The sequence below is a fragment of the Bos taurus genome, chromosome X (genome assembly GCF_002263795.3).
Source record: "Bos taurus isolate L1 Dominette 01449 registration number 42190680 breed Hereford chromosome X, ARS-UCD2.0, whole genome shotgun sequence".
NCBI classification, from domain to species: Eukaryota; Metazoa; Chordata; class Mammalia; order Artiodactyla; family Bovidae; genus Bos; species Bos taurus.
The window spans coordinates 7,981,332-8,008,832 of NC_037357.1; the positions used below are offsets into that span (position 1 = coordinate 7,981,332).

Consider the following 27,501-nt stretch of genomic DNA (forward strand, 5'->3'; position numbering starts at 1 on the left):
AATTTTTCTTTGTTTTACTTAGGCATGATGATTTTAAAAGACTCAAACCTTTGCTGAAGACTCCTTGAGTTCGATGAGACTGTCCTGTAGAAAATGAATGGAGATGACAGGTGAGCTGGCATAGTTCTCAGAACCCAGAGGAACTTTGGGAAGTATGGCTGTAACCTGGAAATAAACCATCTACTTCTTGTGAGGATAAATCTCGTGATGTCATTATTATATGAATATCAACAGTTAAAAAAAAACTATGTAATGGAATTGTAATGTTTAAAAAAAACTCAATTATATGTACTCATTGTAACAAATAAAAATCTTTCTCTGCTCAGAATTTAAAAATAAATGTCAATGCCACATTTTTTCATAATACTGTATTTAAGCTACAGGTAACATTAAGCTTAAGAAAGCAAAATATTTTTTCCCCATAAAAAAGTTTAAGATAGTGGAGATCACAACATTGTCTTATATTTTCATAGTTTTTCTTTAATAGAGAGGTTTCAATCTTTACTTGTGACTCTATCATAAACATACACAAATTTTATTCTAGGCAGAAAACTCAGTGGCATTACATTAACAAGAAAACAAAATATATTCTATAAAAGAGTAATTAACTCTTTTCTTTTTGCAAAGTGCCTCTAATTGTAAATCTCATACCTCCCACAAAAAAAAAAAAAAAAAAAAAAAGACGTTAAAAAAAAAAAGAAAATGAAATTACGGTATTCAACCACAGTGCTCTTGATGAAGAATTAGTTAACTTACAGGTTTAAAAGTTCAACGTACTGCAAATTCAAAGATTCCATGAAATTAGATGACTTTAGAATTAAAATTAAATATGGAGCAAGGAATGGCTACCCTGAGTCTTCAAGAAGGCTACACCCACGATTTTGTGCTGCAGTTGAATGCCTGGGGTTTCTCTTTGCTGGGTGGTAGGACTGGATGCCACATCTGCAAGGTTCAACTTGTTGGGAACCCAATGGGTATAAACAAACCTCCAAGGGAAGATACAACAGAAGCTGCATGCTCACTGAATATACACAACTACAGGAGAACTGATCACCAAGGAGACTTTAAAATGGAACTCCTTTCAAGACTCCTTCTTAGAAGGCACACATCGGTATGATGCTCATCAAGAAGCTTGATGAATTCAGAGGTATCTTGTTTATCTTGTATCATCCAGGAAGTCTTCAGTGATATATATTCTTCAATATTTATGCCGGAAAATAGGCTTCATTCTGCTGCAAAGATTCATTTGCTTGTAGCTACCATTGCACTCCAAAAAAAGACTGCTTAAAGCAGTGAGGCACTTCTGGGAAAAATTTCTCTTGCACTTTGAAACACTACAAAATTAGTGCTAGGTCCTTGAAGTTTTAATATTCTTATAAGAAAAATACTTGATAGGAAAAAATATCAGTCCGTCAATATGTAAAAAAAAATCATTTTCTAATGCAATATAAAACCTCCAGTGGCTCCAGTGAATACTTGGCACAAGACTTGAAGGAAGTCAGGACATGTATTCCAAACAGGTGAGCCTAACATGGACGCTGCCTTCCTCAGGCTATACTAACCTTTACTGTTGAGGAATGTGATGGAGAAGGATGGGTATCAATTTTGCGACGTTTCTGTTCTGTTGGGATGAAAAGAAATAGTCACAATTAAGGTATGTTTCCACTTTTCCCAAACACTTAAAAAAAACACACCAACTTCTAAGATTCTTAAGTATTAGTTTCTCCCTTTAAATTACACCAAAGGTAAACAAGTAAAAAGAAAGACAAACTTAAACTTGCCCCTTTCAGGCTCTGTAATATCTGATCGGGGAACAGGTGATTTCAAGGACCCAGAAACTGGTGTTTTCTCTCCTCCTTTAACATTTTCCTTTGATTTCATTTCCTTTGCTATATCTCGTTCTCTGGATGGCTCCTTCTCTCTTTCCTTTTCTTGAGTTGACTTTGATTCTACATTCGGGACAGTGGTCTTGAATTTCTCATCTTTAGCTTTTTCTTCCTTCTTGAATTTTTCTTTCTCTTTGTCAGATTTAGGTGTTCTTTCCTTTGTCTCTCTTGCTTTTTCATCTTTATTTGGCCGTTCTTCCTTTGGTTTTTCTTTACCATCTTTACCAAGTACTCGGGCCTCTGGAGTAGTAGCTGGAGTCTTTTCTTTTTTCTCTTTTTCTTTCTCTTTTCCTTTTTCTTTGTCGTTTTCTTTAACAGTTTTGCTGCTTAAGAAGGAAAACATGAGATTTTAAGACAAAATGGCCATAAAATATATTCAGTTATAAATCATAAAGCCTTTTTTTTTTTTTTTACTAACTTCAAAAATTTCAGAACTAAGAGTAACCCTTTGAAAACTAAAGGACAACTTTAAGACAAAAGGGAAGTACTTCTTTATCCAATAAATAATAACCAAATTCACAAACAGTAGATTAAGAAAGAGTAATTAAAGTGATGCTGGGCCTTTTTGTATATGTTCATAACCTTTGAGAATTAAAAGTAACAAAAACTATCCCATAAGACAACCCAGGGTGCTATGATCAGGAACTGGATCACTTAGTTGGATGGATCATTGGTCTAAATCAGTGTATGCTTCTCTCATATTAATTATTCTTACCTAGACTGTCCACAGCAAACACCCAATCATAAGAAAATTTTTTCAACTTCAACACATACATTCCCCTGCATATTCCAGTAGAGGAAACAAAGGCAGTTTCAACATTATAAAAAATGTGAGGAAGGTAAGCATATCATCAAATAGCAGTATATAGAAAATTTTTAAGTTCAACATAAATGAGTTTAATAGTATTCAACTATCATCCTCTTTCATTCATGTCTAGTGAGGTTGGTTAATCATATAAGAATTCAGAATTTTGGTCCAGAACACAGTGTTCCTACCTGTTAGAGCCACTATTTCCATTACTTGAATTCCCTTTTGGTGTGGCACTAGAAGCTTTATTAACAGCTTTCACACCACACTGAGATCTCTCCCTTGATTTATCTGAAATAAAGGTAAAGCTTTATTTGACAAGCCCCAAGATGTAAATAAGTTACAATTTCACAGCAAAATGATTAAAGACTAGATAGAAAGAAACAAAGGAATGATCACTTCTTGGCAGTAACATACTCCTACTCAGGAAACAAAAAAGTAACACTAAGCCAGCATTTTACTTGTCATGGGATACAAAACATATCAGTTTCCTGGAGCAAAATGTATTACTTATAAATTCATACAAATAATAAGCATACCAGTGTCCTCGGTACTGCTTTCGTCTGACTTAGATACACTTCCGATCGACGATGAAGAAGGCCCACCACCAGGCCCATTTTGTACACTGGCAACTGCATTCCTCGGAGGGGGGTCTTTGTGATGAAACTCATTTTCAGGTATCATGTATGACTTTCTACTTTTCAACTGCCCAGAGTAGCTGAAAGTCGCACAAAGTGTTTAAATATACAAATACAAATCAAAAGGCACAAACATGGGGTTTAAAAGAATAAAATTAGCAAGTTATTCACTCTGATACTTGGTTCCAAAGAATAAAATAATATTAACTTTCAGTAAGTTCCTAAAGGTCTTTATGGAGAGCCTAGATGCTTTCTTAAAAATAAAAACCTCAATGTAAACTAATCCTTCAACTAAAATGCCTTTTTTCCACTACTGAAGATCTGATAATTCAACTAATGATAAAACTGCATTTCCTTCAAGCCAAAATATGTTATGTATGACTTTTGAAACTATCATCCAGTACAGACCGGAAGCTAGTAATCAGAAGTGACAACTCTCACCAGCCTGTGGGAACATGATCGCATAATCTCCCATAATCTCCTGAAGTAAGGCAGAAGATAAACTTCAACACTGTAAAACATTTTAGAGTCTTCAGAATCCTTCTGTAATCTAGTCTCATAAATCACATTAAAGTATAATTCTGTTACCCCATAGCCAATGCATATAGATCTGGCCTCTTCTCTTTTTCCTCTTGGCAGATTTTATGCACTCTTCTTTCCAATGCCTGACCCAGATTCAAAACTTTTGGGTACCAAGGAAGTATTTTTGTTAGCACAATCAAGATATTCCTGATGTGAGTATATTCGCCTGTTTCAAGGCAATGTACCGAGGCCTACAACAAACATTTTAAGATCTGTTGTTATAAAAGCGTCAGGATGAAAGAGGAAAAAACACCTTTGAGAAGTACACATTTTTTCTTACCTTGGTTAGTTTGTAATGCCATTTGTGTACAACATGTCGAAAATTTTCATAGTCTAATTGATCAGCTTTATTTCCACCATCAAATCCAGTTGCTCGTAATATAGTAAGGAATCCTGGATAATTTCCACATTCCTAAGGGAGAAAATAGGCTGTCACTTTTAAAGAAAGATTCTGTCCTCCAAAACAGCAGAAGCTGAAACTGAAGTAGACTAGATTAATGATTCCATGGGAAAATATGACGTGTATCTAAATTATAGGTAGTTTTCACAGAAAGATTGTTGATTCAGTGACATTAACTTGAAATATTAGTTTGAGATAGGATAAAAATATAGCACTTTTTAATAATGAATGAACTGTGCTTAAATTTTAAACATTGTTTTACAACTGTATCTTGAACTCAGCTTCCCTTTTAAAAGCAAACAACCCAGAACTTACTGGAAGTGGTCATTATACACATGGTAAATGGGTACAATTTAATAGTCTTTGTTTCTCATACCTTTTCATATGTGGCTCTATCACTGTGCCACCTGGTCACAGTCTCTAACATGCAGCAAAGGAATCTCCCATATCGACTAGCTTCATTTTCAGTACAGCTTGCGACTGTGTAAATTATATCAGAGAAAACCTACAGAAAACAATGTGTGAAATGTGAAGACAGATCAAGTTCAAAATATTAAAAGACCATGTAATACCAATCATAATAAACTAAACAGGTAGGTTTAGTCTAAATGCATCATCCCCTCTTATCACAATTCCAAGACCTTTAAAGATTTTGGCTTTTGTGAAAAAATAGTACATTTATAAAGCAACAATAACAACAACAACAAAAACCCACTTTTATGAAGAAAGCTGATTTACAATGACAAAAGAAAAAAAATATCATTGTTATTACATCATAACTTTTTAACAGACTTAGCCATAGATATTAATGGGGTTACAGGGAGCAGTTAAGCAGGGTTAAGCAGAAGCGAGGCTGACAGAAACTAGAAATAGGCAGCTAAGAGGCTGTAACATAAATCAGATTTTTAAACCATAAAATGCAGTAATTTATTATTAAGAAAAAAGCCAGATGCAAAAATCTGTGAATGTGACCATACTAAAAAGTGTCCCGGCTTTTATATATGTGCAAAAGTGTAAGCTGTTTTGTTGTTTTTTGAGGGGGTGAAGGTTAAGAATGCATAAACTCAAATGTAGAGTTAATGGATTAACAAGGGGGTGCTTATTATATATACCAGGCACTAATCAAAGTGCTTTTGTGTGTAATGACTCATTTAATCCTCACAACAATCTTATGAATCAGGTACTATTATCCCGTTTTACAGATAGAAAACTGAGGCACAGAGAGATTAAAAAACTTGCCAAAGATCATAGAGCTAGAAAGGAGCAGAGCTAGGATTCAAGTTCAGGCACTTGGCTCTTGAGCTCATACTTTTAACTACACACAAATAATACCTCCACAGATTATAATGTTTAGCTATCTTTGTGTGAGACTTTTTTTAAAGGTTGCAATAAAAAGAACTTACTCGATCATAGCAAAGAAGTGTGGAAAAATTTGGAGTTTTCTGTTGATGTACCAATTCAACAAAACGAGCACAGTAAACAGCATCAATTGCTGAAAAAATACATCGAGGAAATATACACAGCTGTAGAAATTTTGTGATGGTCTCATTTTTGGTAGATTCTAAAAATAAGGGAAGAATATATTAAGTGGTAAACTTCTTCCTCAAGTGCCTCAAGGTCACTAAACATGACAACATTAACTTTAGTGTAGAGAATGCTATAAAACCACAAACTATTTATAGTTTGTAACCAAAAGGTCATGCCTGGGATAAGACTTTCATTTTCACTCTGTGGACATTTTTCTACCTATAATTTCTCCAGAAATAAGATTTTATACATACGAATTGAATGATAAGCTGCCAATATGGTCAATTAATTTCATCACAAACTAAATCTGTTCTTTCAGTGAACATGTGAAGTCAACTCTGCATTAATGAATAACCAAAGAATGGGATGGGCTTCCCTTGTAGCTCAGTTGGTAAGGAATCTGTCTGCAATGCAGGAGACTCGAATTTGATCCCTGGGTCAGGAAGATCCCCTGGAGAAGAAAATGGCAACCCACTCAGTGTTCTTGCCTGGAGATTCCCATGGACAGAAGAGCATGGTGGGCTACAGTCCATGGGTTCGCAGAGTCAGAGACAACTTAGCAACTAAACCAAACAATGGGATAGTGAACACTGAGTTGAAATACAAACATAATACACTTCAGTACCTCCAAAGTTATAAACCTCTGCTTTTTTAATGTTAAGTGGCAGAAATGTAACAATTCCAACAACTTACTTGCTAAAAGCCAGTTGTCCTTTTCCAGTTTCAGTCTCTGCAGAACTCGCTGTACATGTTCCATCTGTTTCTTTTCTTCTTCAAGAAGCTTGTCCTGAAGGGCAGTACATCGCTCCTTCTCTTTTTTCTTTTTATTTGGAGGCTACAAAGTATAAGTTAGATACTTTTCTAACTATAGGCACATTACTTCTCCTTCTTTTAATTAAAAAATGTAAGGAGATAAATGCCAGTGTTTTATACTAATTACTTCAACAGGGATGTTTAGGAGTCCACTTGGATGTGCTTTCACCTCCAATCAATAAAGTCAGTCTTTGTACCCTACCAAAATAGGCTACCTTCTCAACAGGGGTACTTTTAGTCTGAGGCATAGAGTCATCTTGGATCCCTCCTTCTCTGTTTCAACATTCTAATTGCTTACAAGTCCCTTGCATTCCCACTACCTCCATCATAGTCTATGCTCTCAGTACCTCATAATGAATTACCCAAAAGCCACCTAGGTGGTCTACTGCCCCATGCCAATCCCTTGGCCTACCAAATGAATCCTTCATACCACTGTTATGAGCAAGCTTTCTAAAGTACCATTTTTACCATTATTGCTTCCCTGCTCAGGAATCTAAAATAGCTCTGAATTTGATCAAGCCTTCCTTTCTAACTTTCATTGCTCTACAGCACTGGGCACCATCCTAATCATTCAAATTTATCACTATAGTACAAATGGTCTCTTTAAACCTTAGATTACTTCATACCTTCGCTGAAGCTCTAGAGTCGCCAATTTGCCTCCATATTTCTAAATCTAACCTATCTTCAAGGCCTATTCAGTTTAAGACTCACCTCTTCAATAAAGTTTTCTCCTAAAGAATTCTCCTCTGGGGAATTCCCATTCTTCATGCAATTAGTAACACAGACCATTTTAAGTTGCTAGCACAGCATTCAGTAGAAACGCAAACTTGAATACCTTATGATTGATCATAACCTCCATGCACTCACCAAGCCCCTGCCCCCACTCATGGAGAGATCATTTCTAAACCCACTTAGAAAAACATTATAAAATAACAAGATAGAAACCTGAGCTACTATAATTCCAAGATACAGAAAATGTTGAATTAATACCATGAAGTTATTTTTCTTGAGCTACTAGAACAAAAACCTACCATTTCCTGATTGTCATCAATTGCTTTCATCTGGATTTTAAGTTTATTGACTTCCCGTTCATAGCTGGTATGTGGAACTGCAAGGTCATACATTGTCAATGACCAGAATGTAGCATAGAATTGAGGACTGATGTCATCCCAGACTTTGGAAACGTGTAAGGAAACCACTGCTTCATGAACAGGAGCCATCACCATTTCACATGATGTGATGTACTTATGAACTTTATGCTGCTGTTTACTTCCCTTCTCTGATTTTTTAAGTTCGTCATACTTTGACTGGAAATAAAAAAGTAAAAACACATACATACAATATTTATACCAATGACTTTCATAGTATAAAAACCTAGGTTCCCTTGAATGGATACACATATATATCTATGGCTGAGTCCCTTCACTGTCCACCTGAAACTATCACAACATTGTTAACTGGCCATACTCCAGTAAAAAATAAAAAGTTACCAAAAAAAAAACCTAGGTCCCCTTTTCAAGAATCAGAAAATAACCAATCAAAAATGTTGCAGGAAATCTAATTTCTTACCAACAACATTAAAGATAAATCATCCCTGGAAGCTGTTTCAATATTTAGTCCTATGATCTTACTAGGAGCTTTTCAGAAGATTCCTATTGCACAAGTTCCTGCTGAGTAAGTGAATAGGGTATGTGAGCCCCTTGACCATTTCCTCCACTATACTCTTGCTGCTGCATCAAGGACTGAACAGGTGGGGTTTCCACTCCTGCTTTTGAAATATTCAAGGGAACCAAGTAGATGGTCTTAACACTAGGAACTAAGCAGGACAGCAAACCAAGACAGAATGTTTTATCACTACATGTAGCCCCTGTCATCTGTTATGATCTGTCAATTAAGAAGCTGGATTAACACAAAGAAAGGTTATGAGAACATTACCATAAGACTGCTAAGTAGGAGAACCAACTGTCCAGATCTCCCTGTGATTGAGAGGTTTCCAAGGATGCAAGACTGTAGTGCTGAAACTGGGAAAGTCTTGGGCAAACAAGGACCTACGGGTAATCCTATTGCTAAGCCAAATAAGATTTTCTCTGAATGACTACGGTATACTGAAGTTTAAAGCATATGGGAACTGACTTCCTAAAGCTTACTTTTTGGCTTGATTGGTTTGGGGGAGAGTCGGGATTAATTGTATGAAAAAAAGAATCTGTTAGTACAACAGAAGGGACCACATATTATCAATAGTTCATAAAATATATGCCAAGCATAAAAAAGAAAACAATACAAAGTAGAGTTGTTGCTACTGTCTCATGTCCTTCAGTTTAAGACGAAAGAGCTCTCATCCAGAAAACTGTCTGGGTTAGGCATCATCCCTGAAGATGAACCTAAGATGACATCTAAAACTAGCTGCTTCTTTATGCTAGAAAAGCACCTAAATCATTCAGTTTTTGCTAAACATGGAACCCAGAACTAGAAGGTCAGAAGTCAAAGGTCCTACTTCCAATTCTGCATCATGACAAGCAGAGTCTTGGCTCCTTATAATCCGGCTGCTGTTCCCACTGAGTGCTGCCATACTCTAGGCTCATTGGCTTGAAGGCACACCAAGTGCTCTTTGTTTCACAGGATATCTCAAGCAGAATAGAGAATCATACAATTATTTTAGAAGTGGGAAAAATTATCTCTTGTTATCCCCATTTTAGAGAGCACACTGATAACTACTGAGGCTACACATGACAAACCTATAAATAAAAAGAACATTACTTAGGAGAGAGGTCCCAATTACACCAGAAACCTGAGAGAATAGCAGCTGTGATAAGAAAGACTTTAAAATTTTTGATCCTACTGAAGTCCTATTGAAGTTAACTAATATGAACCTATGTGTGCAGAATGATATCTGCTGAGGTTCTAACAAAACAGAATAAAACAGTGCTGAAATTACCTGCATAAGATAGCTTATCTACCTGATTTGGTCATATTTAGAATATGAACTAGAGGGAAAGCCTTTCCTTGAGACCAGTGTTGCAAGGTGGGTCTCAACGATTAAAACCAGTATTCTTGCCTGGGAAATCCCATGGACAGAGGACCCTGGCATGCTGCAGTCCAAGGGGTGGCAAAGAGTCAGACAAGACTTAGTGAATAAACAATAACAACATGAGAGTGTTATATGGTAGCCCCAGTCTCCCTAATCCTTTCATTCTGAATCTGTGACTTCTATTGCCAGGCACCCTCCTGGTTCCTATCTAGCTGAAAATAAAACAGGCTCAATCAGAAAAGATGGCTATACTTCATATTTGTTGAGGACAAATACTTCCTTGCCTAAAGTCAGTTTAACCCCTCTTCAAGCTCATATCTTCAGTCAAATTGATAAGTTTAACAGTTCTACAAAGTCACCTGAGGAACTAGACCTACGGAATAGAACTGATACTCACTGTTATTGCTGTTTTTTCTGGCTGTGCCTCATGGCATATGGGATCTTAGTTCCCCAACCAGCAACTGAATCCATGCCCCCTGCACTGCAAGCAGAGCCCTAACCACTGGACTGCCAGGAAGTCTCTGCTGTACCTCTAATTACTCTTTAACACTCTAACAATCTGAGCAGTATTTGGTTGGCTTAATTATTCCCAGGAGAGTCTGCCAGTAATCACTTTATGGAAGGGACCCAGCTGCCCTCTAATACTCATACTCTCTCATCAAAGGTTCTTCAAGGGGCTTCTCTGGCAGTCCAGTGGTTGGGACTTCACCTTTCCAATACAGAGCATGCAAGTATGGTCCCTGGTTTGGGAACAAAGATCCCACATGCTTCACAGCATGGCCAAAAAACAAAATAGGTATTTATAAGAGGGGGGGGGGCGGTTCTCCAAGAGGGGCTTTTGCAAGAGGCAAAGTAAGGATCCCAAGGGAAGCTTGGCTGCCCAATCCTGTGCAACCAAGGTTGCCGAGGAATTCCCTTTCCAGGGGGTGGTATGTGGCCTACCTCTGACTTGGTTGTACAGCCACCTCTGTAGTTCTGAACTGTTTTCCTCTCAACCCTGAGAGGGGAATGACATTTCTTTGTTTAGATATTTTTATCTCTTAAGCAATATTTTCTACAGACTATGGAAAAAGTAGCTGTTGGTATGAATGATCTGCTCCATTTTCTGACCTGGAAATGCTTAGCCAACATCAAGCAACCAAGTTTTCCTCTTTGCTAGGGTTCAATATCACTGATTAGTGTGTTCACTTCTCAGTATAGTACACAGTAGGTCAGAACTTCTGAGATGAAGCAATTCTACCACCTCAGTCCCTCAAGAAATCAGGTCCTCTGTTGTATAGCTGAGACTGATATACTGGGGGTGGAGCAACAACACAAAATATACCTACACAAAGACAATATAAATTTTCTGGATTGAGAAGAGTCTGAAGGAGAAGCAACAACCCAATCTTACTCCCTTATTGTCTTTTTCCCTCTAGAGAGTAAAGCACAGTATTGCAAGCAATAGTTGAATCAATTAACATTTAGTTAGTTGTTAGAAGTTAAGTGTGAGACTGTAGCAGTTGATATGTAAACACTAATAGCTAGGTTTACAACTAAATAGGTTGATCAAATGATCAGTTAGATCCCAAATTTCTCAGCATGTTTTGCCAAACTCTAATATACAGCCCTGTATCCCTACTGGAACAAAGAAGGGATCCTAGTTAAAGAGAGGGGAACCAAGATCTTGCCTCAAATATGTAATGAAAGCCTTGCATAGTACAGACTTAAAAACAACAGATAAACAGAAGGGCCAGAATCCAAGCCTACACAAAAATGAAGAACATGCTTAGACTCTAGTCAGAGTGGAGAAGACCACAGTTTCCAAACAGAGGACTGACCATGGCCATGAGGAAAAAGGAAAAGTAAATTCCTATTAGAGGTAATGGCTTTGAAGGGAAGAGTCCAGGTGGCAGATAGACAAGAAGAGGAAGGGCTTTCTCCCCTTACCCCACATCCTTACTTGACTTTCAGTACAGTCACTAAAGAGAGAACCTACTTGGGGGGACTCTAGTTTGCTTTTTGTTGTTGTTTGTTTTCATTTGTTTTTTATGTAGGTGGAGAGAAATAAAACAGGAACCATGAATATACCTTTCCTAGAAGTTACACAACAGAGAGTGCAGGAGTATTTACAATGTTTGGGGGTGGTTAAGTCTTTCAGTCTTTTCTTCCAAGGCAGTATGTGTAATAGCAAGTCAACTATCTGACAAGGATAACTGTCACTAAGGAAACTCACTAGGGGTATTTCTCAGAATGATATGCCACATTCATCTGCATCAGAATCATCTAGTCTTATTTAAAAAAAAAAAAGCAAAAATTCTCTGGTAGCATTCAAATTTCTAAATCAGAATTTATGGACATGGGGTTAAGTTTTTAAGATGCTTCCCTGGTGGTTCTCTAATAATTTCCTGATGATCTGCACTAATGTTTAAAAACTATAGTTCTAGAGGATCTATAAGATATCAACTTGGACAACTGGTAGTGTAGTAACAGTAAAATTATAGAACTAGAAAGACTTTCCTTTTTAAAAGGGTTATGTTCATTGACCACTGCTCAGAGCTGAATACTAACAAAAGAGCAACTCTCTAATAACCTATGTCAAACTACGCAGTTACAAATAAAACAGTTAAGAAGTAATGTGGAATCATTCTTGAAATGGCAGCAAAAATACTTATACTTACCGAAATATGGTGTGCATACATTGGCCTAGACAGGAAAAATGCTGCATCATGAGGTGTGTGAAATTCATTACAGAGCACATCAATTGAAGGCACTCGCTTTATATAATCTTCTGTGCTTAGATTAGATGCTAAAAACCCACCAAACTGTACCAGGGTATCATGACACTAAATTTAAAAAATAAGACAAAAAACACAAATGTGCTAACATTTTATTAAACCAACGTAATGTTTTCCAAAATGACTAAGATGTTCTTTTTAACAATATTTTGATTAACAAGTAAGAATTCAAATATTACTACTTGAAAGAACTTTGGAGATAATCCACAAACTTAATCATATAACCATATTACAAAAAATACAATCAGGTCCTGAAAAGTTGACTAATTTGAGAATTTTTTTAATATAAATTTATTTATTTTAATTGGAGGCTAATTACTTGACAATATTGTATTGGTTTTGCCATACATCGACATGAATCCGCCACAGGTGTTTTGATAGTTGACCAGGGTCTCAAGTTCACCACTTTTAGTGGTAAAATATATTTACCTAAATTTTATAGAACAATATTATGTATATACAAGTCAATTCTCTTGGCCCTTAAAAGTAGAAAATTTTATAAAACACGTGTGATTTTTTTATTACCTTGTAATATGGTGATAGTTAACCACATTTTTTAGGTTAGCCATAGGTTTTGGTGCTTAACGCATTATTGACTAGAGACGTATTACTACGTCTTTTGTCACCTGAATGTTATTGACCAGGAACACATCAATACATTCTTAGAGAGTGCTACAATTAACATCACCATGTAAAGTTGTTAAAGCTTAAAACTGATCAAGGGTTCATTGTACAATCTATGATTATCATTATTCACATTTTGTTAGGGTTTTGTTCTAAACTTGTGTATATTATAAATACAAGTTTATTACCATAAAATTTTCAAAAATGACAGAAAACCTTATACTATTATATCCCCTCGAGCCATCTCTTAAATATCATAATTTGCACAGAAATTGTCCCTATTTCTAGAATGTCTATTTTATATATACATCATATGCCATAATATATATCATATATAATATATACCATTATATATATATATATAAAATATATATACCATGGTATATATAATATATATGATGAGCAAAATGACATTTTTCAAATTACATAACATTCTATATTTTCCATTATCAAGATTTAAAAACCCACAGAAACACAAAGGCCACTTTAACTTGCCTGATCATAGAGTTTTCCCACAAGTTTCAAATGTTTCTCTCCACCTTCCTGAAAGATTACCCCATTCCTCTGCTGAGCCATAAGCAAGCAGAGAGGAAGAGCAAGATCATGGTCTAATAGTGCATCCTTTAATCTCTGGGAAGATTTTTTCGTGTTTCTTATCTGGCCAAAATAACCACCCTGCAAAAGAGAAGACATACATTTTACTAGCGTACCAGTACATAACACATACCATCTGATTTGAAAAAAGAAAACAGGAAAGGTTTGGTTACAATCCTGAAGATAAAAAATCTCACACACCTTACAATCCTTCCCTCTCCTGACAAATTTATTTTATTGACACTATTACTGCCACTGGCTTTAGTCACTGGCTTAAAGATAACTGCCAATTGTCTTTAAACTTCTACATATTTTCCACTTTCTACCATGTGGTTCCTTATAAAGGATTATTCTTTAGTCAGTTCGGAGCAGATTCAACAACAGAGTAACTATGCTCAGATTTATGCCAGCTGGAGTATCAAGGACCACAGAAGATTTGATATTTATTTCCTTTTAGATGTATTACTATCTTTTATACTTTGTTTCAGCTTTTTAAAAAGGTTTAAATAACTAGAACATTGCCATTTTTAAAAAGGAGGTGGGGACGATTATAAGAGAAGGGTATGGCTTTGACATTTAGCTTTATGTACTTATTTGATGTTTAAATTCTTTATTATGAACAAGCATACATTTTTATTACTGTAGCTTTGTAGTACTGTCTGAAGTCTGGGAGGGTTATGCCTCCAGCTTTGTTTTTTTCCCCTCAAAATTGCTTTGGCAATTCTGGGTCTTTTATGGTTCCATATAAATTCTAGGATTATCTGTTCTAGTTCTGTAAAAAAAAAAAAAAAAGTCCTAGATATTTTGACAGGGATGACATTAACTGTAGGTTGCTTTGGGTAGTATGGCCATTTTAACAATGTTAATTCTTCCAATCCAAGAGCATGGAATATCTTTCCATTTCTTTGAATCATCTTCAATTTCCTTTATTAATGTTTTATAGTTCTCAGCATAATAAGTCTTTCATTTCCTTGGTGAGGTATATTTCCAAGTACTTTTTTTAATGTGAATTTAAAAGGTAGCATGCACCCAGTTTGAATTTTAAGTCACTAAACAAAAAGAGCAACTCTCACCTCAGCTTTTAGCTGCTCTCCACCAGTCATGGCTTCTAGTTGCTCCATTGTCATTTCTTCTGTAATTTCTATTCCTGCCATTTTTTGTACCACTTCTTTCAGTATAAGCAGGTCAAAACTATTTAGGAAAAATAAGAAACAGTCTACAGTTGAAACTTCAAATGTAAATCAGTTGTAATTAATACACTAAGAAGGAGGAATGGAGGCAGGGAGAGGAGAAAGGGAAAAAAGGAAGGAAATCCAAGTTCAAAGTTGCAATATTTGAGCCTAAGATGACAGTTTGGAGGTCTGCCTTAAGCATATTTATTACTGTGCCAACAGTCATTCATTTGAATTCTCTAAGTTTATGACTACTGATGAAAATGACACCTTATGACTTCTAAGATCTTCCTTAATTTGTTGAGTAATGAAGTAAAAACATACTTTTCTACAAAATAGATGCAAATGTGTTTCCAAAGAAAGGTAAACCTAAGCATACCCAAGATACAAGTTAACAGACAAAGGAACAGTGGTTTTTCTAAGACTCCTTTTTTCTTAGAAAGAAGAATGGTGGTTTTTCCAAGAGAGGAAGTGCTTACTCTCTCAACTTGCCTTGCTTCTCTAAACATAGTTTTTGAAAACAAGAGGGCCCTCATGCAAATTAGTATGCAACAAGTACCAATAAAATCTTTCCATTAGATGGTCACAAAAACTATATCACAGTACAGAAGACTGAACTAGAGATTTTAAAGTAACATGATTATTTTCCTGGCCTAAATAGTCACAGAAGAGTGAAATGTATGGGAATGGCCAACAGATCCTTAACATAGTTTTGTTTTTCTTTTTTAAATTTTTCCCTAAACCAAAACAATCTGTCAAGAATTACTTAGATAATACTTGTTTGAAGCACCAGAGAGCTTTACAGATTTGTTTGCTTTCTACCAGAAAGCTTTTGAAAATATTTTTCAATTCTTAGTCTAGTCAGTTTATTGCTGATGGGGTTTAATCTACATTCTAATTCAAACTCTAAGCACTGATATTAGTCCAGAATAAAATAATAAAACTGTTTATACAGAAAAGAGGACAGTGTCCAAAGATACATTAATGTTACCTATCTCTAAAGTTTAAATTCAAAAAATAGTTGTTTTAAAGATAGTACATACACCTTCAAAATAAACACATTCCTACCAAATGCTCAATGTAAAGGCTAATTCCTGCCCAGTAGCATAATCAATAGTGCAATATGTTTTGCCATAAGAGGATTTAAAATATATCAATCATTTATTCAAAAGTCTAATGCATAGTCAATATGAATTTTTTAATGAGTTACATATATAGCCAAATATTATAAAATTATAAAATTGTTTATATATGTAAATTATAATTTCTTTAATTTGTTTTAATTAAAGAATTCCATGTAAATAAGTGAACAACTATTATTCTCAAGTCTACAACCAACAAATAGTTTTTCAAGATACTAGCAACCTCAATATCCCAATACCAGCAGAAGCAAATTAATTATTGAATTTCATTTACATATAATTTGCTATGAATACCTTTTGCCTGCCTTTAGCTGATTAGCCACATACTGAAGAAGACCAGCAAGATCAATTGGATATTTACGAAAAACTGCACCACAGAAACTAGCCAGACCTATATGAAAAAAAAAAAAAACAGGGCTTTTAAAAAAAACAGTTCGTAAAACAAAGAGCACAATATTAAGTGTCATTTCAACTAACTCAATTTCCAAAACAAAATGAGCTGGGAAAAACTGTTGCTGATGCCACTGAATAGAATTTTAAAATTAATAATATTAAGGTTGGTACAAAAGCAACTGCGGTTTCAGACAGTGAAATTTTAAATCATTATAACTAGGCTCAAACACATCTTTATTAATCAAAATAGGAACCACTACAATCAACACATTTTTGCCAATGAGAAATAAGTTTGTTTATTCCTAAAGCATAAAATATCCATGCTTCAGGATTTGGCGAACTTCTGGAAAGCATTTTCTGCATCCTGCTGATTATGGAAGCATTTACCCTGCAAAAAGTTGTCAAGATGCTTGAAGAAGTGGTAGTCAGCTGGCGACAGGTCAGGTGAACATGGCAGATGAGGTGAAACTTTGTAACCCAATTCATTCAACTTTTGAAGTGTTGGTTGTGTGCCATGCAGTCAGGCATTGTCATGGAGAAAAACCGGGCCCTTTCTGTTGATCAATGCCGGATGCAAGCACTGCAGTTTTCAGTGCACATCATCAATTTGCTGAGCATAATTCTCAGATGCAATGGTTTCACCGGGATTCAGAAAGCTGTAGTGGATCAGACCAACAGCAGACCACCAATCAGTGACCATGACCTTTTTTGGTGCAAGTTTGGCTTTGGGAAGTGCTTTGGAGCTTCTAGGTTCAACCAGTGAGCTGGTCATCCCCAGTTGTCTTACACAATCCACTTTTTGTCACAGGTCACAATCCAATCAAGAAATGGGTTTTTGTTGTTATGTAGAGAAAGAGAAGACAACACTTCAAAATGATGATTTTTTGATTTGCCGTGAGCTCATGAGGCACCCACTATCAAGCTTTTTCATCTTTCCAATTTGCTTCAAATGCCAAACAACCACAGAATGGTTGACCGAGTTCTTGGGAAACTTCTTGTGTAGCTGTTAGAGGATCAACTCTGATAATCCTCTCAGTTGGTCACTGTCAACTAGATGGCCCGGCAGTGTGCTCCTTATCTTCAAGGCTCTTGTCTCCTTTTCAAAACTTCTTGAACTACCACTGCACTGTACATTCATTAGCAGTTCCTGGGCCAAATGCATTGTTGATGTTGCAAGTTGTCTCTGCTGCTTTACAATCCATTTTGAACTCAAATAAGAAAATCACTTGAATTTGTTTTTTGTCTAACATCATTTCCCTAGTCTAAAATAAATATAAAATAAACAGCAAGTAGTAAGTCATAAGCAAAAAAATAATAAAGTGAGAAATGCACATTAAAATGTTATATAACATTTTATACAAGTGTATAACCACATTTAAGAATGTATTTCAATATCAAATGGCAAAGTTCAACAATGCACAACTGCAATTACTTTTGCACCAACCTAATAGCTAATATTCATTGATCATACATATGCCAAGTAACTACTAAGCTCTTTATGTAATTATCTCATTTAATCTTTGCAATAATCATCTCAAGTTAGTATAAACCTATCAATAAGGAAAATTCTGGAACAGTTATGTCATGAAACTAGCTAAGGGTCACAGAGTTGGGTATGAGGTAGAACAGTGATTCAAATATTTAGGCCTGATTCCACAACCTGTGACATGAATTAGGACACAACGGAATCTTTCATATAACTCAGACTTGAATGATCAACAAAACACTTGCCCCTCAAAAGTCTGAGTCACAAAAAAAATCTCACTTTATCTAGGAATGTGCCACCAGTTGTGGAGGTGCAAGGAAACATCACCAGACCAAGAAGCAAACAAAAGACCAATGTAGCCAATAGTCTTTATCACATTAGTAGGGAGAAAATCCCAGTCAAGACAAGAGGAGGATACCCTAGTGAAGTCAAGTGATCTGCATCCTTTTCAATAATTATTTGCTGAGCACCTAAAGGATAATGCACAAAACACAGGTCCTGGTCTCCAGGAGCTTACATTACAGAAAGATACAGAAAAGTCAACTAAAATAACTATGATGAACAAAAAGCTGCACAACAGTACCAAAGAGGGACATTTTCTTCTGACGTTTCGGGTGGGAGCTGTTAGCAGGGAAAGCTTCCCAAAGAAAGTGACCTGAAATCTACTGAATAAGCAGAAGTGTGCTGGAAGAGATGAGTGGGCATGGATGTGTACCCCCAAGAAGAGGGAACAATATGTGCAAAAGGGCCATGGAAAGTGCAAGAAGTTCACTTTCCATGTGAACTAGAATATTAGGGAGGGGCAAAAGATGAGGCTAGTATAGAAAGAGGACCTGATTCCAAAAGAACTTACTTGTATGATATAGTACAGATTGCAGACTTCAAAGGGCAATGGAGAGTTACTGAAGATTCAGCTATTAGAGACACAACTGGTTGAAAGAAAATGTAAATGGCTGCTAGAAATCAAAGGCACAAGGGGAAAAAACCCAATGCTAGGGCTTTTTATGAAACAACCAAGTTTTTGTTCTTTTAAGGTAACTGGAACCTCAGGATAGAAAGGAGAGATGGAAGAATAGTTCCCTTAAGATTAATTCTTCTAAAATAATAGAATGGATGGGAACTTTCATCTCCCAAGTAATGTTTCTCCAAATTCTATCACAGCCAATACTGATCTCTTGAGTTAGAAGAGGAATAAATACCATATGAACCTCCTTACACAACCGAGGACTTGAACCCTCTGTAGAACAAGCTGAGTGGTTAGACAGTCTCAAAAGCTCTTGACAAATAGATTCTTCTTAGCATAAGTAACAGAATACATAGCACGGCAGTTAACAACGGATGGAAATTTCATCCTTGGAAAAATAAAAATACTTACTCTGAAGCCAACTTGAGATGGTTGTGTCGTCATGTTTCATTTTCTCCTTTTCTGGATTAGCTAAAGCTTCAATGATACAATCTTTCATAAATTAAGAAAAAATTTTAAGTCATTACATCTCTAACAATGACTTTTAGCTAAGAGAACAATAAAATGCCACCCTTTGGAAAAAAAGTTAATTGTTAGCTTCAATTTATTACAAATTATTGAAAAATACACTCATTATAGTACCAACTTTTCTTTTTAGCAGCCTCTTTTCCATCTTGTAGCATGCAAGATAGAATCTAACTATATCAAAGATTTTTGGTCATCTTAACATTATCTTTCCCAATATACAACCCAGACACAAACTCCAGACTGGCCAATCTTCCAATCAGCCATCTGAATCAACCTCAGATGGTTAGGAAAGGAACTTAGAATGAAAAAAAAAAAACATTCACCACTACAACCTATGAAATGTAAAACCTATGAATTACTTCATTTGAAAGGATACAGGCCAAGACGTCATAATTCAACGAAGTGAGGTATTTCAATGAATCTACTACAGGTGTTATCAAGTTATCATACTTCTGTATTTGTGACAAGATCTGGAAGATGGCAACAAAGAATAAAAGGCATTAACTAATCAAAAGAGAACTTTTACTGTGCTAACTCAATAATGGCTAGTCTTTTTTATTTTTCAAAAGAAATAATACTTAAAATTAGTTTCCTTCCATTGTTTTATTATATAAAACCTACTATTTTATCATTTCCTAAGAAAATATTTTCTTAGGACACATTTTCCAATTAGGAAATAATTCCAGGACATCCAAACTTGAATTTTGGAATTATAGAGGCTAGACTGACGTCAAATGTGTTTTAGAAATCACATTCTAAATATGAAAGTGTTACATCTGAATCGCAATGAAATGCTGTTCAAGTGTTTCTAAAAACTAAATCAACAAATAATGTATTAATGTATTTATTAATGTTTTTGTAACTCGAAATGTGATACATGAGACAATGTCAGAGAATCTGTTTATAGCAACAGCATTGTCACATATTACTAGAAAAGTAGATCAATGTGTTAAGTATATAGCATACTAAATTTTACTTTTAGAATAACCATACAATGGTTCATTTGCTAAAGATTTTTCCCCTAAAACTATCATTTTTTAAGCTACATCATTCTATTTCCACTTGTGCTAATTTAAAGACAACAAAAAGAAAATCCCTGAAAATAATATTAACCTCAAAACATACATAATCAAACAAAATGGTTGGATTGCTGTGGCTCAACTTCCCAATTTGTCTTCCAGAAGGCTTCACATTTTCCTTGGTTAGACGCCTACAAGAGGAGAAAAAGGTGTCAGGGATCATCTTAAGTAATTTCCCTTGTAATGTTGGTAGCTTTGTTACACATGAAAAAAAATTTATTTCCCATATATCCAAAATGGATCCATGTAAACCACCACCCTCATCATATGCTTTACTGCAGGACTTGAGCTATTTTGATTATGCATTCTCCAAGAGGGTATTAAACTTTTGTATTAATGCTTAACACTTATAATATACACATTTTCATTTTACAGTAATAGTCTAATAAGCATTAAAACTCTTAACGTACTCTGCTGCTGCTGCTGCTAAGTCGCTTCAGTTGTGTCTGACTCTGTGCGACCCAGAGACGGCAGCCCACCAGGCTCCCCCGTCCCTGGGATTCTCCAGGCAAGAACACTGGAGTGGGTTGCCATTTCCTTCTCCAATGCATGAAAGTGAAAAGTGAAAGTGAAGTCGCTCAGTCGTGTCCAACTCTAGCGACCCCATGGACTGGAACCTACCAGGCTCCTCCATCCATGGGACTTTCCAGGCAAGAGTACTGGAGTGGGGTGCCGTTACCTTCTCCGTACTCTACAAGTACATAAAACTCTTCTTACAGAGAATAATTATTTCAGATTTAGAAGGGCTCACTATCAGTTTAGGGATTAAGATAACAAATTTGGTGTAATACATTGAAATGCCTCATGTCATCTGTCTTAGTGACCCTAAAAGAGTGATAGCCAAGATTGCACTTGATACAGGAAGTTCTCTGATTTTCATATTCAAAGTAATCAAGTCCTGAAAAATTAATTCTACTCTTTCCTTTCTCTTTAATTCACCCTCTACTAAGTATTCTTTTACTAACATTTTGGAAATTTATATCTATGAAATGCTTACAAATTCAAAACAATTATTACACAGGATCTTAAACTCTTCTGATAAGACTATTACATAATAAATCTAGAAACTTGAAAAAATAACAAGTGACAGCTTTCTAGAATGAAAATATAATGAAGCAAATAATGAATTTAGTTGACAGTTCAAGGAATGTGACCATTCTGGAAGTGACAAACTATAATTATCTTTAAAAACTTAAGACAAAACTGATACATTAATCAAAATTATTTTATCAACTGCTTCCCTTTCCCATTCTCTATGCCCAGTTTCTTTTTTTCCCATAGAAAAGAATGACTCATCAGTTTTAAACTTTGGCTGTACTCTGTTCCACTTTCAAGCTTACCACCACCTGCCCTTACTTCTAACCCTACTATTTCAGGTAGCCCTCCTACTTGACAAAAACAGCCATTTCTTTCCCATTTTTTTATTTCATTTCTTTCTGCTTCCTCCCTCCACCAAAAAAAAAATTATAATAAAAGGAATATTCTCTTGATTATGTCTTCCCCTCAAGCAACTATGGTGCTTCGCATATGGAACACAATCAATGAGCATCTGTGGAATGAATTACTGGATGTCCTATAGAAAATTCATGTTTTAAACAGTAATCAAAACTGGTGAAATTCTCAAGTAATAAATTAATGATTTCATTCTCAAAAAATTCAATGAATACTAAAATCATACTGTTCAAGGCTAGTGTAACAGTTACAGCTAACAAAAAAAATCCAAATACATGAAAAATTCTGCACATATTGTTCTGTGATAAACATGTATATTAATTTACTTATTCATTAATTCATATTAATGTATTCTATGATGGGCAGAGTGCTAATCACTAGAAATACAAAGATGTGTAACAGTTCCTGCTCTCAAGCTCAGTTCAGCTGGGGAGGTAGATTTAAAACAATTTAAAAAAAAAATTTTTTCATAAACAATTAGAGCAACTTATAGAACATTACTTATTATACACTATCAATAGTATAAAAAGAGAGGGAATAATATATTTGTATCTATTTGCATATACATAAAAATATCAAATGATAAATAAGAAAGTAAACAGTGGCCACATTTTTTCCCTTGGGGGAACTGAGTGGACAGGGTGAGAGACTTTTTACTGTCTACTTTTTCATATCTACTAAAATTTAAAACATGTGAATGTATAAACTAGTAAAAAAAATTAGATAATTTTAAAAAGAAAAATAATCATAGCAATATACATAAGCAGTATGATAGTATTTATATGCATATTTAATAGTGGCGGCACAAATAAAGAACAATCATCGGACTTCCCTGGTGGTCCAGTTGTTAAGAATCCGCCTGCCAATGCAGGGGACACGGTTCGATCCCTGCTCCGGGAAGATTCCACATGCCGAGGGGCAACTAAGCCCATGCACCACAACTACTGAGCCTGCACACCCTAGAGCCCGTGCTCTGCAACAAGAGAAGCCACTGCAATGAGAAGCCCGCGCACCGCAACTAGAGAAAGCCCACACGCAGCAATAAAGACCCAGCGCCCCAAAAATTAATTAATTAAATTTTTAAAAAATCAATTTTGCTTGGTGGTATATGCAATGGAAGGCTTCACAGAGGTGACACTGGAGCCCACCATCCAAGGGTGAGGTCACCAGATGGAGAGAGGAAAAGAGGTAAGGGAAAATCTGTATGAACAAAAGAAAAAATATATGCAAAGAAAAAGGAGACCATAGCACATTCAGGGAAACATACGTGGGGCTCAGTACAGCTAGAGGTAAAAGTGACAGGAAATGAGGATGGAAATAGTGAGAGACAGATCATGGAGGTGCTCTTATATCACCATGCCATGAAGTTTGACATATAACCTGCAGGCAATGGTTAGTCACCAAAGGATTTTGAAGAAAGAGAATAATACAAGGCACTATAATACTCCAGCTGAAAGAACTAAGTAAGCGGGGGTAGAGAGTGGAAGAGACAGATTCAGTATTTAATACATCATTAAATAATCCATATAAAGCACTTAGTTCAGTGTCCATCACATATAGTAATGGCTTCATAAATATTAGCTATTATTAAGCTAGAAACCCTACTTGGGGAATTCTTAAAAGTGGAACTCTTTCGGAAGGAGCAGTTCTTATATCACCTCTTAACATGCCTTCCTTTCCTAACTTCCATGAGGTGGAATAATTTGTTCTCTTCTCAATTGTCCCAGAGAACTTTATACATGCTGTGTAACAGCCATCTATTAAACCAGACTGTGATTGTGCACACGCGTGTTTCCCTAGTAGACTGCAACCTAGGATAATATCACTAGGCAAAGAAAGTCTCACTGCATACTGTTTAATCTAGTTAAACTAAAATGCACTACTTCTAATTAGAATAACCATACCACTGCTCTAATGTAAAAGAAATGACAAAAAACAGCCTTGCTGAAAATCCTTGCAATGCAGCAGTGTAATTAGTATCTAAACCAGTACTGATTTGAAGTATACAATTTTCATAATTAAACTTCAGTTTACTAGGAATTAGGAATAACATCACTCATGTTTTTAGTGACTTGAAAATAAAGCACACAAATTTAAAAAATGGAAATGTTTCAAAAGTTGAGTCCCTAAGGAGACAGTTCTGCATGACTCTACTAGATCTTCCAAAAAGGGGGGAAAAATGCTAGCAGAAATTCCTAGAACTTTGACTATCTTGTATAAGCCATTGGATGTATTACCCAAATTGAGCAAAGGCCACAGTATGCCCTCCTTTAAAAAAAATCCTATAATTCATCCTATAAAGGATTTTTATAGAGTTTGTAGCTTTGCAAAATGACACCTACAAAAGCTAATATTATAGTCAAAACAAGCTAAAAACCACAAAAATTGGTAGTCACTCTATGCGAAGTATATAATCAGCTATACCATTAGTAAATACTCCTGGGCATCCTCAAAACTGAAACTCAGACAAGCCGGCTGAAAGAAAGTAAATCAGATATTAAGAAGAAAAATAAATTAAAACTTACTTCATGATATATTTGGCTCTGTCTATTGTTTGAGCTTTAACTTTTACTAAAAGTGGATGACTGTTGTAAGTTTCATTCTTCCACTGGCCATACAGACGATATCTTTAAAAATGATGAGATGAAGAATTATGAAAAGTTAAACATTTCAAGGTTAGTGCACTAGAACTGTTTAACTAAAAATACAAAATATTATATATTTACCTATGCTGATATGGAAATGTTTTAAACATTCCCCATAGTTCCTCAGACATACAAGCATTGCAGTCCATCAAAGAAAGAGATGGAAGTAATACCTGGTCAGTAATGCTAAGCAAACAGCTAAGGATAACTTCCTAAGAAGAAGGGAAGAAAAGTTATTTCAGTAAGAGGTGCATATTAATCCCTCCCCCCAAAACAAATTTATGTGAGCCTTGGAAAAATTGCCATTCTTTGATTTCATAACACACCATATCTAATTCCCCACATTATCACTGTACTTTTCACAATGTATTTGTGTTTCTCTATCTAAGAAAGCAAATGAGGTGAGGGAAGGAAAGGTGTAGCAAGAATAAGGGACTTTTTATCCCTTTTCCTTTCTTGAACAAGGCAATCCTCAAAAACAGGAAGCTGTCAATCTTAAAAGATACTTTGTATGATAAGCCAAAAGCTATATTCAACATGTACAAGTATAAAATAGTTATTCGCATAGGTGATTAAAGCTTGTTCACAGTAAAATTCACTGTATGCTGTACCTAGACAAACATTAGACACATTGGACTTTTCTAGTCTCTTACCGTTTTTTCTTTATCTTCTTGTTTGCTTCCATCAGACTGAAACTAAAATTAAAAAAAAAAAAAAAACTATAAATAAAATGCAAAAAGATTAAGATTATGCTGTTGCAACTTCATTTCTAATTCAAAAAACAATCAACTTGCATGTGGTTTTGAATTCTTTCCTAACTTGTTACACACATGTAGATTTTACATATAGCCATTATTACAAATTAACATTTTAAATTCTTATCTATATTTCTAACCTTCAAATAATTTGTAACATTCATGAATTTTAAATGCCAGATTTATAAGCCAATTCTTTCCTCAACCTCATTATCACACACCTACCACATCCTAAAACTGATCTGAATATTTATTATAAAATTGTAGCAAGCTCAATTTGGTTATAATGCATTTACAATTCTCCCTCCAGACATTCTAGTTTTCTCCCTCAGAATTGGTAAAATCTAACACCAAAGCAATAACAACAAAAAATAAACGCAAAGAAAATTTAAAGCTACATTTTAATTCACCACTACTTAATCCTCACCAAGAAATAAGCCCAAAAATATTACTAACATTGCTGACAAAGACCAAACCACTTCCTAACTTAAACAGACTTGAACAAAATGGCCTGGGTCCTTATTTTATCAGGGATTTGCAGGTGGGCTGCTGAAGTGCCATGTCTGACAATGCTGCCTATTCATTCAAAATGAAATCATAACATTTGTGTGTGAATATTCAGATGGAGTGTTGTGGGGAGTGTGCAAAGGCCAAAAGGACAGCTGAAGAACTGATACTCAAGGACAATCGAGATTTCTGGAAAGGATTTAGCTCAATATCCAGTGTGAGAAGGGGGAAAGCAAATAAGCAGCTCACATACTTTATTGGTAGATAAGTATATTTTGTGCATGTGTGTTTTCATGATTGAGTAATTTAATGGGTGTTACTACAGGGAAATCTAACTTCCATGCAACATTTTCACATAAGACTAACTCAGGGACAGTCATATTACTTTAACAGGAAAACAAACAATCACATTTTTTTAAATTGGCAGGGTAAAAAATATGGCTCCCTTTCACAGAAACAATTTAGGCATCAACATATATCCTGGTCAGCAAATAAGGAGTCTGGTTATGAAGAAGTGGCTTGGCAGAAAACAAACTAGACAGTTGCTTTTATTTTGTTGGGAGGAGGGGGGTAATCTTCATGGCATACTGGGTGTACCCTGGGAGGCAGAAATAAGGGTATGTCATAACTGGAAGAATTAGGTTTACAGTGTATTGTGTTGGGGATAAAGGCAGTTAAGTTACTCTTTTCCTAGCATCAGTTCAGTTCAGTATACTACAATTCAAATGAACCTAAAAAAGCTACATGCAGTTTTCTCCATACTAATAAGACATTTTCCTAGTTATTAAGCTGTCCTAATTCCCTTACTAGATACTTTCATTAGTTTTTAATGTCTATGTATCAATTCTCTGGATTTCACAAACAGGAAAATTTGAAAGAGAGAAAGAAATATGGAAAGCACAATGAAATTATCTACAAGAACAGTAAGAAAATGTTTCTATCAAAGGCTAGTTATAATAAAGATGAACAAAAAAATATCAAGATAGACACATAGGTAAAAGTGATTTTCTTTACACATTCCACTTCCTTGTTTCCTTTAGTTTAACTTAATATGCTTTTTAATTCAGAGCACATACAAAACTCTCCATTCCCACAAAAGAATACTAAAAGCTTTATTGAATGGTCAGGCAGAAGTGGGAGAAAGGATGGGGGTGGACAAAAGATAATCATTCTTGCATTTGTTTACTATGTTCCAGGCACTGGGAATTCAAAGACGAGCAGGAGAAAGTTTCTATCTTTGAGGAACTGACAAAGATAGTTCTTTGAAGATCTCTTTAAGACCAAAACTAGGCTTACCAATGTACTATTAGGAACTGAATTTTTAAGTCTGAATAAAATTGAGCACACACAATTATGTCTACACAGACCATCAGCTATAAATGACCCCAAGCAGGTTTCATTCTTGCCCTACAATGACAGAGTAGCTGTCAGGGCTACATAACAGTACTGAGCACACAGCCCCCCCCCCACATACAAAAAAAAATAGGTTCATCAAGAAGCGGCTTTTGGAGAGTTGAAAAATAAAGGTTGGGGAAAGTCGTAGATATAACTAGATAAACTACTTTTTTTATTACTAATGTACTATTTTTAGTACTTTTTACTCATGAATGTTTCAAATACTAAAGTAGTAGCATACTGGAGTATACTTTATCTCAGAAAAGGGAAAAAATGAAAAATACTTAAATTTAAGCCTAGATTAGA

General features: G+C 35.3%; 1 protein-coding gene across 16 annotated transcripts in view; it reads right to left on the reverse strand.

Moving 5' to 3' along the window:
* Positions 1-27,501, reverse strand: part of THOC2 (THO complex subunit 2) — a 118,534-nt gene that overhangs the window by 16,777 nt on the left and 74,256 nt on the right. For 5 of the 16 annotated variants that reach the window (XM_010821351.4, XM_010821350.4, XM_010821348.4 and 2 more), the window contains exons 13-33: positions 25,192-25,233; positions 24,620-24,750; positions 24,419-24,520; positions 20,476-20,572; positions 19,739-19,832; positions 19,246-19,326; positions 16,286-16,382; positions 14,751-14,868; positions 13,579-13,758; positions 12,343-12,507; positions 7,686-7,961; positions 6,535-6,676; positions 5,718-5,875; positions 4,691-4,819; positions 4,195-4,326; positions 3,921-4,105; positions 3,234-3,412; positions 2,883-2,985; positions 1,782-2,212; positions 1,563-1,621; positions 49-180 (exon numbers count right to left, since the gene is read on the reverse strand). In XM_010821351.4, coding sequence (XP_010819653.1) covers positions 49-180; positions 1,563-1,621; positions 1,782-2,212; positions 2,883-2,985; positions 3,234-3,412; positions 3,921-4,105; positions 4,195-4,326; positions 4,691-4,819; positions 5,718-5,875; positions 6,535-6,676; positions 7,686-7,961; positions 12,343-12,507; positions 13,579-13,758; positions 14,751-14,868; positions 16,286-16,382; positions 19,246-19,326; positions 19,739-19,832; positions 20,476-20,572; positions 24,419-24,520; positions 24,620-24,750; positions 25,192-25,233 — 3,033 coding nt within the window. The remainder of the gene's footprint in view (positions 1-48; positions 181-1,562; positions 1,622-1,781; positions 2,213-2,882; positions 2,986-3,233; positions 3,413-3,920; positions 4,106-4,194; positions 4,327-4,690; positions 4,820-5,717; positions 5,876-6,534; positions 6,677-7,685; positions 7,962-12,342; positions 12,508-13,578; positions 13,759-14,750; positions 14,869-16,285; positions 16,383-19,245; positions 19,327-19,738; positions 19,833-20,475; positions 20,573-24,418; positions 24,521-24,619; positions 24,751-25,191; positions 25,234-27,501) is intronic. The other 11 variants (XM_005227455.5, NM_001206697.1, XM_005227453.5 and 8 more) reach the window with 8 other exon arrangements.